General features: G+C 41.6%; 1 protein-coding gene across 1 annotated transcript; it reads left to right on the forward strand.

Moving 5' to 3' along the window:
- The first annotated feature begins 4339 nt into the window (after positions 1-4339).
- LOC127781217 (uncharacterized) lies at positions 4340-7897 on the forward strand. The gene is made up of 4 exons (XM_052308143.1): positions 4340-4662; positions 5418-5467; positions 5574-5626; positions 6785-7897. Exons 1-4 carry the CDS (start codon positions 4412-4414, stop codon positions 7139-7141), a joined length of 711 nt encoding a protein of 236 aa, XP_052164103.1. The 5' UTR covers positions 4340-4411; the 3' UTR covers positions 7142-7897.
- The last annotated feature ends 6188 nt before the right edge of the window (positions 7898-14085 follow it).

Raw genomic sequence — 14085 nt, forward strand, 5'->3', positions numbered from 1 at the left:
TGTAACTGTTGTAGCATTGTCAATCCTTGGCATGTGCATTCAGAAAGTGTGTGCGTTCAGATAGGATTTCATTTTTCTGTGATCGGTTGCTGTCGATATGTACAAGCTCAATGTCAGCCACTCGCACAAAATATGTGAAAAATTATAGATATGGCGATGGTTTGGGATTTTGCTTATTTGACAGGAATACTCTCTTCTGCAGCATGTAGATTCCTTGCTTACGCTCATTGGTTCCTCCGTAATTTTGACATTCTAGCCCATCCACAAAACTTATTTCAAAAATAGGCTGTGATAAAAACTATATAAAAAAATATCTTTACACTTAGGGCTAACATTTGACCAGTAGGGATGAAAACGGTACGGAAACGGACGGAAACCATCTTTATCATTTTCGTTTACATAATTCTTTCGGAATCGGAAACCCCGGATACGAAAACGGAATCGAATATTATCGGAACCGAAAACGGAGCGAAAACGAACCGACGTGAATACGGTAATAAAAATTTATCAGAATACAAAAACCCCTCAAACTGATAAATCCAATTCTCAAGTCTCAACGGTCGACAATTCATCATAAAATACAATCATATAAGTCCAATTGTTAAGTCTCAATAGTACATCACAAAACACAATCTATAGAATAAATTATCTATGTTTAAGAGAGTAATGTTGTTGATAAATCCTAATGCATGAAAAAAATATTCTTATGTAACTTCAGATTTGCATAACAAATATTTTTTAAAAAATAGCAGCCAAACACCATGGTATTCACTATTTAGTGCTTAAAAAAATAATCCAGGATATTTCAATCACAAAATTTCCGGAAATTCCAAGAAAATTTTCGGAAAGTTTCCAACCGATTCCAAGTTTCGACGGAAACTGCCCTTATCATTTTCGATTCCGTTTCCGAGAAAATACTTCTGAATTTGTTCCGTTTCCGAAAAATTCTAACCGACAGATTCCGTTTTCGAAAATAGATCCGGAATCTGAAAAGTTTCATACCCTTTTTCACCCCTACTCAGCGCTAAGGCCTATGGCACGAAGACTTGTGATATACAATTTAAATAAAAGATGAACATGGTTGGTGGTGGCTGCCTTTATACTAGTGATCTGTGTTCAAATCAATCCTTGCCGTGCCACATTTTCAGTTCTTTTTTAATCCCTGCCGTGCCTTTTTCTCTAGCGGAAAAGACACAAACTTTTCAACTGAACCGCTTCAATATGTTGTACATGGTAATGCTCATCTATTTTTTATAGCTTAATTTGGTCAGCGCCAGACCCTGCGACGCTGAGGCCCAAATCTTAGCTATGTTGGGCGTCAGCACCAAGGTCTATGGCACTAAGATTTGGTTATAGTTTTCGTCCGGTCTACTTATAGAATAAGTTTTTTGTGAAAGGGCTAAAATGTTAAAGTTTCGCTTGATTCCTGGAGTCACGCTCTACACTTGCGTTGGAACTTGGCAGCCATTTTGCAAGGAAGCTCTAAGTTGCCGTATGAATAATAATTCCTCGTTTCATCGCAGCACATTACAGTGAGAAAATCTGAAGCTGATCTGTATTTCAAGAGTTTCTCTTTGTCACTTGCACGCCTCCTTTTTCATGATCGCTAAGAAAACAAGTAAAAGGTTTATCTAAATTTGTTCCTGAAAGTCAAACTCAAAATTCAATCACTTTATATTATAATCCAAGGCAGGGCCAAGCATAGCATAAACTTAGCTTTTGAATTTTGATAGTCTCATTCAATAATCTACGGTCATATAATTGGTAACTGCAGAAACTAGGGAAGTAGTTTTCAAGACACATAAAGAAAGTGGCATTTTTTTTTTGAATCTAGAGAGCTTGTATTAACGATGAAAATAGGAAGTATACATTCCTGGTCTAACAAATCAAGAATCACTGCATGAGCACATAATCTCTACTCGGTGCAGGACCTCGACCTCATTGTTAGCTGAGCAAGAACACGAGTCATACTATTAGCTTTCCTCTTTGTTTTTGTGTGCACCTCGACACTTTGGAGACATTAATTTCATCACACCCTTTGTTTCAGAAATTGTTCCTGCCCAACCAAACCGATACGGTAGCTTTTTCACAAGGGCTGTTGCGACATCAACATTATCAGTCTCCAAAATTATCGGCATATGCACCCAATCAATTACCGCATACAAAGCCTTCTAAACAGACTAGAAAATCTCTTCTATACCCCTGAAATTTTAGCTAATTCTTTCTATGTCTCTAAATTTTGTTTACTTCTTTGTATACCCCAAAATTTGATTTTGATCTCTTCCATACCCCTCCCATCAGTTGACCGTCTAATTTCTATAAAAATAACCATTTTACCCTTTGGATGAATATAGAAATTCATGAATCACATTATTAAAAATGTAAAAGTTTGCCAAATAAGACTATTATAGTTATGAGTTTGTTATGTGATACATTATTTATCACAAAATTTATTTTTAGATAAATAAATAAATAATAAGTATTTATTTTTTAAAACAAAGTCATAAAAATGAGGAGCATTCATACAAAGATAGGACTACCAATGCTCACAATGATTTTTTTATGAATGCTCCCAATCAAAAATATCCATCGTCCTATTAAAATTTCAAATAAAAATTTAAATTTATTACATTTGTTTTATTTTCAAATTTATGTCAAAATTTTATGCACTAATTATTTAGTCTCATTAGTTTCATAAAATACACATACTGTACACTAAAACAAAATTTTCAATCGTTTTTCAAGTTTATATTCAAACCTAAAGCATCAAGGACAAAAAAGATATTTGCAACCAAATGTAATAGTAAAATGAAGGAAAATGTAATGGTAGGAGCATGGAAAGGATCAAGTTGAAATTTTAGGGGTATAGAAGGGATCGGGTAAATTTTAAGGGTATGAAAAGGATTGAGTGAGGTTTTAGGGGTACAGATGGAATTTACTCCAAAAACTTCAGCCTGAACTGCCTCACTGCAATGATGAAGTGCTTTGTGAGCCACAAACAGAACTAAGCCTCTATAATCCCTCACTATTATCCCAGTACTCGCTTCCCCTGCCTCTTCTCTAAACCCTACATCAGCGTTCACCTTTGCAGAGTCTATAGGTGGAGCTTGCCATTTTTCCTTCTCTTTGCCGTAGAGTGGGGAGTGGTAGCGGGCAGCAGTGAGCGGCCAGAGCAGGTGGGCTAGCGCGCGGTGGCCGAGTGCGCGGCGGCTGAGCGGTTATGGCCAAGCGCACTGTGGCTGACAGAGCGGACCGGCGGCCGCGGCGGCGGCTGAGCGCAGCTGCAGAGCTAAAGCCATACGCGTGGGACCGGCTCCAGTGCCGACTTGGAGATGGTGGGCGCTCTGTGGCCACGGCCACGGCAATTGCTGCTGTGGCGGCCACCATGGCCTCTCGGTCTTGTCGGTAGGTGGAATGGAGAAGGCGGCCAACGAGAGATGAGGGAGGAGAGTGGCAGCCGGCAATCGGCGTGGCGATGGTGGGAGGCACGTTGAAGAGGACGAGCCCACCCCACCACGGATGAATTGTCAATTTGTCATGCGTCCGACGACGGATTGGCTTGACGAGCTCCTCTCGCCGGTGGTCCCTAACAAGGCGCCCAGGGCCACCAACACCGCCTCCTCACCGCCCCTAATCGGTGTCACCTCCTCGCCGGCCCAAGCCGTCGACCGTCGTCGGCTCGTCATTGGCGTAGGCCCCAGACGACGCCCCCACACCACCTCGTAGCCTCGGCTACAACGGCCATTACCACCATCACTTCGTCGAGGGAGGAGAGATTAAGAGCAGAGGAGAGAGAGGGGGAGGAGGGAGAGAGAGCAGGGGAAGAGAGAAGGTGGAGACTGAGTATGATAGGTGGGGCCATTTTCGTTTTTGCTACATCAACTCAAGTAGACCGGGTCAAATTTCCACGTCAGCAAAACCAGATGCCTATATTGCTATAGGACGTAAAATGGATGGTCTTGTATAATTTAGGGGTGAAGATTTATGGTATTAAGTATAAGGGATGTCAAACAAACTCGTTGTAAAGTTGAGGTAGGGCAGGTGAACTTATTCCCATGTAGGTAAGCCCAAGGAGCTAACGTAGCCAACGAGCTCAACTGACCTAGTGAAGTAGCTAAGCCCATCACGAAAATAAAGGCAAAAAAGCTCATTAGATTAGTCCCGTACTTGTCTGAACCCTAGATCGAATCGATCGATTCCTTTCTCTTATCGTTTTCCTCCCGAGCCGCTTCCTGTTCTCATCCCCTCTCACCGAGCCGAGGAGAGTCGAGCCAGCTCGTTATCCTAACAAGCCAAGCCGAGCCGAGCCGAGCTGGCTTTTTGGGTCCCAGAAGCCCAAAAGCCCAAAATTCTGATCCGCCGCCGGCATCCCTGCTCCGCCCCACCACCACCACCACCTCGCGCGGCGGCGATGCTTCCGGCGGCGCTGAGGCCTCTCCGCCGCATCCCCCTCGCGCGCCTCCGGAGCCGCCTCCTCTCCTCCTCCGCCTCCGGAGAGGGCGGCCCTCCCGCCGTTGCCTCCACCGACGAAGCGGTGAGGGCGGCGAAGCTGAGGGAGGAGGCGTACAAGCAGGTGGCTAACCTCGACTGGTCCAGCAACGCCGACTTCTGGAAGGCCGTCGATATTTTCAAAACCTTGCCACCCAAGCGCAAGGAATTCGGGTCAGCACCCCCTCCCATCTTCTCCTACATTACATTTTATTTTGGCTTTAGAACTGGCGGTCAATTTGGAGAATGGAGCTGGTTGTTATTTGGGGCAATGGTTGAGAGCTGATGCCAATAGCCCGTTCTGTTGAAAAGCTTTCACCTATGATTTGCTATTCGTGATGCAAATGTTTAAAATGAATACAAGTGCGTATTGTTACTTCACACTGAATGCTAGTATCATTACTAAAAGATGTCTATTTTGTATCTGAACAGTCGTGGCGAGTTTCAAATCGATTTTTTGAGGTTTAGATAACGCTGTGTGGTCCATAAATATTTTCGAAACCCAAATTCCTTGTCCTAACACTCATAGTGAATAGTGGGAATTAATCATGCGGTCATCCTTTGTGCAAGGTTATCACTATTTTGTTCACATTCAGTTGTAACCAGGAAACATGACAAATTTGAAAAAACGAAACTCGTTCAATATCCTGCTGACCACCTTGGTAGTCCCTGGTAAGTTTGTAAAGAGATCCAAGAACATGGCAACCAGATTCAATTTAACACGAACACTAATTCAGAGAAAGCACACTATCTACTGTATTCTCATGACACTCCTCGTAAACATGTCTATGAAACTTGGAATGCCTTCCAAAATTCAAGATCATGTGATGTGTAATATATACATGTGTTACATGTTTTGGAGATGAATTTCATTACGGACATATCCTATGGCAGGATTCGTTGATTGTACATTTCCTTTTGAGTTTTAGGCTGGACTTCCACCTGGTGCAACTCTTCTTTGTGTGCCTGCCTTCTCTAGGTTTGTTTTGTTATAAAAATCCTCACTTTATGGCCTTGTTATTTGGAATGTACAATGTGAAATTTCAGTTCTTTTGTGACAATATTTCGTTTGTTTTCTTGTACAGCCGTTTATTTGGTTGCTCAGTATGCACGGAGTGAGATCAAAAGGATGGAGGCAGTAATAAACTATGCTTCTCTCATGCACCATTTCCTTTTGAGTAGATCCCAATCAGAACAATTTGACTCTTAAACATCAAATGCACAGAATTCTCAGTTTCAACTATCTTGTTAGTAAATACTAATACATTGTGTTTCAACTTATTTTCGTAAATGATTATGCTACTCATCTGATGTATTTTATTTTTATATGCTATAACTGTGTTTGGTGAAAAAAGATAGCTTGTGTAAGATTTAGTTCTTGCTAAAATGATCTCAGGCAAAATCATTAAAACTGAGTCCTTGGGTTGGTGGTTGTTCCAATATCAGTTTTGATCAAGCTCTGTTGTAGGGTTGTCACCTAAATGCATCAACGCTGGAACTTGTCAGGGCATCTTAAATGAGTAGTTGGTTCATTTTAGGTGTTCAAAATATTTGCATGATTACATTTAGCAACCAATTGATAGCAGCTTGCCTCGTACATGGTGTAGAGAGAATGATAAGTATGTGCCGTCAGGTTATCACTTTCACTTTTTTTCAGTTATATATGATTCTGAACATTTAATTGCGAAGCTGCAAGTGTAGGCTGTATTTTGGACTATGTTTCCTTGAAGTGTCAAGTGTCAACATAGTTTTTTTTATCCATTCCAGTTGCTTTTTTCTTCCACTGCTATAATAGTATGTGCAACAATGCATTTGTCTCAAGATTGTTAGCATTTCTTATTACTGATAATACATGGTTTGGGGATAGTGATTGTTGATAAATTGAACACACTTGAGGTTGCCTGTTTGCTTTAGACTTGCATTGTGTCGAATATTCAAATACTTCATATGATGTCGGCAACAATATTACTCCCTCTAGTCTGAACATGACTTTTTGGATATTGACATGGTCTTACAAAAAAAAAAAACAATTTGGACCATAACTCCTGTTGCAGTGTCTACCTTTAACTCTTTATGAAACCTGATAATATGTTTGACAGCATGTGTGTCCAAACTAATATGTATTTTTGGTCACAGTGAGTATAGCCCGAGACATTAGTGTCCATGTGTAGTTCGCAAGAAAATTCTGTTTTCAGATGGTCCAATTCGCCGTATGTTATTTTGTACTCATGATATTCTTATGATAAGGCATGTTCATTAAGCATATGATGATTGATTAATATGATGCTTGCTTCAGGAAGCAGAAGAGAAAAAGAAACAGGATGAGGAACTGGAGAAAGAAAAACAGCTTGAAGCAGATTCTGTTAAGGATGAGACTGATTCAAAGCTGTCAGCAGTTTTAGTCAGGTTAGATACACTGGAGGGAGTTGTTAATGAGATTGTGGATGACAAAAGGAAAGGTTCCGCCCCTGGTTTTTCCAACAAGGAGGAAGCCACAAAGAAAGGTGAGAGACAAAGCAATTCCACTGATGGCCAGGTAGTGCCAGTCAAGAGTAAGGACATCATCAATGGTGCTACAAACACTTCACCCAATTCTACGCAACAGAGCCCTACAGGGAATGGAGACAAGGCATCTTCTGACCCCAAGGGTTGATGAATCTCGCTGGTTTTTTACGCTTGGAGTGATACTTGGAATGTGCTGTATGCATCAGTTGAGTTTTTTGTTGATCAAGCATGAGCATCGGTTCCATAGAGTAGATGCAGTCATAGGTTCAGTTGCATCGCACCATTTTCCAACAGTGTGGGACTCTCTCCGGGAATGGTTGACTCCCTACGGTAGAGTAGATGCAGTCCATAGAGCCTTGCAGTCTTATGGTCAGTTTTGCAGGAGAAAAGACGCCAATGGTGGATGAACATCAGGGCTGGCTGCTCAACTTTGGGGACTTGAAACCCCAAATTTTGTGTCTAGACATTGTTGATAGCAGTTCTATTCCACCTTACAAAAACTTGGCACATTGAGGCTTGAGGTCTGTTGATGTTGGATGTACTAACTCAGGATTCGGTTTATAAATTACTGAGAAGGGCTAACTTCCAGAAATAATGAAAGGTGCTTGTTCTGGGTACATGTGAATTGTGATACGTGACACTTTCACTTTCCTGAGCTGGTCTATTTGACAAGTGTATCTCCGCTTTGTAAGTAAACACTAACCCATTTGAAGGTTCCAATTTCAAGAATGCAGATATTGTTTCATTCTTTAATGCCAGCAGGCAGCAGCTTCAACCATTAAATCGCCTGCTAATTCAGTTTGCAACAGTTCGTAAGGAACGTTTCCTACTGATGAAGTGTCTCGAGCAAATAGCAAATGTTGTGCTAGCTGGGTGATTGTGAGACTTGGGGGTAGTTTGCCATTAGTTAAAAAAAAAAACAGTCAGTGGCAAATAGTTTCATCTTTTCACTTATTTGTGGGTAAAACTTTTGTATATATATTCTTAATGATTTAAAAATAAATGCTATAAAATAAACTACAATGATAAAATCACAAAAGCAACTTCAAAATTAAAATTTAAAGTTTGGCTTATAAACATAAGGGAAACGATGGAGCTTAAAAGTCGTACCATTTCGCAGGCGATTAGTCCCTCCCCTCCGCATTTCCGCCTTTTGAATGGTTCTGTCATTTTAATGTGCTAAGACCCTATTTAGATTGGACTAAAACTTTTAAATCCTATCACATCGGATGTTTGGACACTAATTATAAATATTAAATGTAGACTATTAATAAAACCCATCCATAATCTTGGACTAATTCGCGAGACGAATCTATTGAGCCTAATTAATCCATAATTAGCCTATGTGATGCTACAGTAAACATTCTCTAATTATAGATTAATTAGGCTTAAAAAATTTATCTCCCAAATTAGCTTTCATTTATATAATTAGTTTTGTAAGTAGTCTATATTTAATACTCTAAATTAGTGTCTAAATACAGAGACTAAAGTTAAGTCCCTAGATCCAAACACCACCTAAGAAAAGAAAAAAGGTCTATGTAAAATTGCTAGCGTTTAGGGTCTAAAATTGATAACTTTTTCGGTGGTTAAGCAGCAGCAGAAAGTGTTACACGGTACTTGTCACCTTTAGGCCTCCTTAGGACCTTACAACATCTCCAACAGCCTCCTTATCCCACTCTCCAAGTTAAACTATAGCAATTTTAGCTTAAATTTGCACTCCAACAGCCTGGCCAACCGGATGGCCAAGCCATCCGACTGGCCAAAGTCGCGCTCGCGCGGGCCAAATTTGGCCAGCCAAACAGCCTAGCCAATCATGGGGCCCACCTCTATTCTCTCTCCCTCTCGTAGCTTCTCTCCTCCCAAATCCAACGCCGCCCGTAGCATACTCTCCGCTAGCGCCACCCCTCCGCTGGCGAAGAGAGCTCCCTCCCTGCCTGCCGCGCCATCCGCCCAGTGCCGACGTCGTCGTCCTCCCGGCTCCGCCGTCATCATCGTCGTCCTCACGGCGCTGCCATCGTCATCCTCACAGCACCACCGTCATTGTACTGCCAGTGTTGGCCGCCCTAGTGCCCCATCGTGGCCTTCTCTCAACGTCGCCTCGAGCCCGCCTTACGTGCGCACGGATTTGCCCAGAGCGGCACCAGCGGGCGGAGCCCGAGCGGTGGCGGCGGCGGTGGATGGGGACGCAGCCCGAGCGACGGTGGCGGCGGGCGGATGGGGATGGGGCGGCGCCGGCGGATGGGATAGGGAAGGGGGGTTTGGAAAGAAGGGGAGAAAGATGAGGGAGAAGAAGGAGGTGTAGAGACTGACATGTGGGCCCAATTATCATAGACTCAGAATAGAGAGGACGAATGGAGAGGCTGTTGGAGTAAAAGACAGTTTGACTTGCCAAATTAAATGGAGAGTTGGCCAAATAAATATTTGGAGAGTCAAATTTGGAGAAACTGTTAGAGATGCTCAGCCTCTCCAAATTAAACTCTCCAAACATTTATATAGCCAACTCTCCATCTGATTTGGCTAGTCAAACTAGTTACTCACTCCAACAACATCTCCATCTACACTCTCTATAATAAGTCTATGACACTTGGGGTTCACATGTCGGCCTCTCATATCTATTATTCTTCCTCTTTCTCCCCTTCTTTTCCTCGACTCCCACTGGAGCCATCCTTTGCTACCACAATGATGTCCACGCGACAGCGGATGGCGAGGGGAGGCATAAATTTTACAATATTATTTTAAAAAGTAGTTTATTTCACATAAAAAAATCTATAAAATATTTATATTCCAAATCCAGGTGCGAGTTATTTGGAATCCATAGGGCAACCATACGAGATCGGTGATGAAATGGCAGGTGCAGTCGTTGAGGAAGAGGATAGGACATAGGTTCAATTTGCTGTTATGTGCTTTTTTTTTTGAAGCTATGGTGAAATGCCAATAATTATTTTTGAATATTAGCAATATTCATCTCACGTCTGCAATCATTTTTTTTTTCGTCTTGTAGAGCATCTCCCAAGGCAAAATCGATTTAAATAAATAAAAAAAACGAGCCATGTACATTGCGCCAGTCGATTTGTGATTATCTGAAACAAAATAATCGAACTCTAATTTGGAGTCGACTCAGAGAGTAAAAAAATATTTATTGTGCAAGCATGTATGGAGAGCAGACATACTGATTGGTGGAATCCTTTTACGTAGGTACCACAAATGGATTTTCACTTCAGCCATTGAAAGAAATTTACTTAAATTGTAAAAGCAACTTAGCTTTGCAATAGAAGTAACTAACTATAGCATTGGAAGTAGTTATATAATGGATGAGGACTATGTGAAATAAATTCATATGTAAAATGGAAAGAAAAATTGCAAGTAAATACAACTACTTCTAATACCTTTAAGAGTTATTTATATTTTATTTTTTAAGTTACTTCCCTTCAGGAGTGCATTTACTTCTAATATTACGAAGAGTTACTTCTATTTTTTTTTAAAAAAAGTTACTTCTCTCCAGTAGCGTTGTTACTTTTAATATCGTAAAAAAAGTTAATTTTTATATGACGCAAGATTTTATTTTTCAAAAAACGTTATAGTGATTACTTTAAATAAATAATATATGTATTTACTTGAAAATCTTCTCTACACTTTACTTGTGAATTTACTCCACACAGTTTCTTATTTTATCTCACTTATAATATAATTACTTATAATGCTATAAAGAGTTACTTAATATTGCATAGCTAAGTTACTTCTACAATTTAAATAAATTACTTTTAGATTAATAAAATGTTTAAATATATTCAACGTTGAACTTGTTTTGTAACATATTTTGAGTGTGGTACAATGGTGCAAATAAATCTTAAAAATAATATACGGTTTAAAAGATAAAAAAAATATACATTAGTGATCAATTTATATATATAAGTGTTTGTTGTTGCTATTTTTAGATGGTAAAAAGGGATTTATACGTCATGTGAGATAAAGTGGTCGTGACCGTGCACTACGTAGCCGTGTCCTTTTTAATGTGCTCTAAATATGTTTAGACCCTCCATTGGTGTTTATAGTCCAATAGGCGATATAATCTATATTCCCTTGTTACAGGTAAGAACTCATAATAAGGCAAGAACAGACGTGGAACTAAGGCAAGTAATTAGTAGTAAATTGATCTCACAGATATGTTCTATTGATTCGAAATATCACGTTGCAATTTCATGTGTGTAAAATCATATGTACTAGTGTTTGAACCATGCTTTAAATTCAGCTAGGATACTGCATGCAGAATTTGCAATCTGATGCCAAAAATCAAAACGTAGACGTTCAAGAAAGTACTTATAACATTTAAATGTATTTTTTGGTATACATTTTGTGATATCAGGATTTATATTTGAAAAAAAGTTGTCACTTCAAACTTAATTACATGCAAGACCATTAAATTACGGCCAGCCGTTCCCAAATTAGTACCCCCCCTACTTTCTGGCATTCATGATTAATTGAGCATTATGTTTTATAGAACAATTAAGAGTGTTGATATTTTTTTTTTCATTTTCTACCGTAATCAGTCAATTGAGAGGAATAAAAATTTTTTTATTAGAAGAAAATGGATGAATGATCAATGCTTAGGATTTATTAGAGATCTTACCTCCCAGAGCAGGTCAGGTGGAGCACCAAACCATAATTCGAACCTCTCCTATAATTCAAACAAGATCATCATAAGCTACCACAATATTAACGAGCCTTTGTTTAAATTTGCGACCACTAAGGTAGGCAAGGAATTTTCGACCGACAAGGGGCTCATGGAGACGGGAACTGTTGCCAATGCCACTACTAGAAAAACCACTAGAAAAATCATTTTTCCAGGCGATGACATTTCTTTTTCCAGGCAGGTAGACATCTCGAAGCTAAATGGCCGCCTACGAAAATAACAACCGTGGGCGAGATCGTTGTTCGTCTACAGAAAGTTTATAAGTTATAAAAATCGCCACCTACACCCCTTCCCTCACTCACCTCACCCCCATTCCTGCACCCCCATGATCCCCTATCACCCTCCCCTCCCTCCCTCTCTCCCTCCCTCCCTCCCAGTCCCGACCGGAGGAGGGGAGGGCGGCGGCGGTGTGGCGTGGAGGTGGGGCGGAGGCGGCTCCCCGTCTCTCCCTCCCCGCTCCTAGATCTAGATGGAAGAGGGGGAGCAACGTTAACAGCGGCGGTGGAGGTAGCGATAGTGGAGGCCACTCCTTCCTTCCCCGGTCGTAGATCCGGCCGGACGAGGGGGAGTGACGGCGGCGGCGCGTGATGGTGGCGGTGCGGAGGTGGCTCCCCTCCCCTCCCTCTCCCAGATCCGACTGGAATAAGGAGATGGGAGGGTGGTGGCGGCGACAGAGACCTCCCCTCGCATATCTGGCTAGAGGAAGGGGAGCGATGGCAGAGGCGGCACAGAGACAGTCAGCGACGGTGGAGACCTCCCTCCCTCCCATATCCAGCTGGAGGGGGGAGGGTGGTAGCGGCGGTGGTGCGGCCCTCCTCTCCCTCCGGCCGGATCTTTCGTTGCGTGCGGTTGCAGAGGATGCCGCCGGCAGCACGGCACTGCGTTGCGACGACGACGACGTTGTTTTTGTTAGTAGTTTTCATTGATTGATGTTAATTTACAAGTTGATGTTATAGATTTGAATCCAATGCTCTTGTGTTGATGTATGGATGTTTGTGATTGGATTTTATTTCCTGGATGAAGTTGTGTGAGAGTTTGTGATTTGTGATTTGAAACCCTAGGGATGGGGAGGGGGAGGGGCGGGGCTGGCGAGGAATTTTTTTTCGGCGCTGAGATTATTTTCGCAGGCAGGGATACTGTAGCGCCTGGGAAGATTGGAATTGCCGCCTATGAAAATCATTTTCGTAGGTGCCTATAAAAATTGGGGATTTTTACATGCCTGAATTTGGCCGCCTATGAAAACGTGTTTTTTCAAAAAAGGCCGCATAAAAAATATTTTTCTAGTAGTGTGCTATGCTACTCTCTGCTAGCACCAGAGGACTCCATCATACTACCATGCATACGACTGGCTGCAAGTGTTGTTGCTTCATTGCTAGGCGGATACAGGCATGGTCTTAAAAATAACTCATGTACAACAAAATGCTATATATATGCCATCATATTTTTTATAAAAAAATAGTCAACATAACAGCATTTATTTATATTGTAAATCCCCAAATTATATATATGCAATTACACTGCAAGTTTTAAAATTATATATATATATATACGGTTCAAAACAAGACCGTTCACACCTTAACAGGCCCATCAACGATGATGGTTTGTAATCCTCTTCATCGTGTATCATCTTCGTAGCCCATAAGACCTAACCTATTTTTTACTTATTTCTTCAATTCTATCTCAGCTCACTGGTGAACTACCGTATATGCGGTGGCGGTGGAGCCACTGACATTGTTAAGCCTGGTGAATGAAATGACTTTTACTAGCGACCTATAATTCTTTTTGGCGATTTTAGGCTCCTAACCATGGCACACACCAACTTACATAGACCCGACCACACAGGTACCATCGTCGCCACCTTGTTCCAATGTCCTATCTCTGCCACAACTTCCTGCACGCCTCCAAATGGTTGCCCTTTTGTCCATGTTCTACAAATAGTCTAAGGTTAGGGTTCAAAATTAGAAGAGATAGTCTTTATATGGATAGAAGTTGTCAGCTGTCTATGTAACATTTGCAAGAAAACCCTTCTATCATGTTGGTAACTTTTAGATGGCCCAAATCACGCTAAGATTTGTGCACAACTTATCTCCTCCCATCTCCCATCTCTTTTTCCCCTACCCAACCCTAATGCTAGGTCTTTTCTTCGTCCCAACCCTGACAATACTAGATCTAGAGGATGTGTGCTGCCTCACCAAGTGCCGCCACCTCCCCTGCTCCAACGTGCTACCAGAAGGCGCTAATGACTCTTGTGAGGCTCCGTTGGCCGTCCACCTCTCCTCATCTCCATGTCGAGCAGTGGCAAGATGCTTCCATCCCGTCGTCACTACTGCCTCTTAATCACTCCAGATCTAGTGCCCCCGCCTCCACCGATGGTCCCACCGCCCTACTCCAACCCGCGGCTT

Source organism: Oryza glaberrima, chromosome 8 (assembly GCF_000147395.1).
Source record: "Oryza glaberrima chromosome 8, OglaRS2, whole genome shotgun sequence".
Lineage (NCBI taxonomy): Eukaryota > Viridiplantae > Streptophyta > Magnoliopsida > Poales > Poaceae > Oryza > Oryza glaberrima.

Bases quoted from the DNA above. Each gene is read 5' to 3' on its own strand.
- LOC127781217 (XM_052308143.1), top strand. From the start codon at position 4,412: ATGCTTCCGGCGGCGCTGAGGCCTCTCCGCCGCATCCCCCTCGCGCGC. The intron at 4,663-5,417 runs GTCAGCACCCCC...TTTGAGTTTTAG, and splicing joins CCCAAGCGCAAGGAATTCGG to GCTGGACTTCCACCTGGTGC. The intron at 5,468-5,573 runs GTTTGTTTTGTT...TTTCTTGTACAG, and splicing joins TGTGTGCCTGCCTTCTCTAG to CCGTTTATTTGGTTGCTCAG.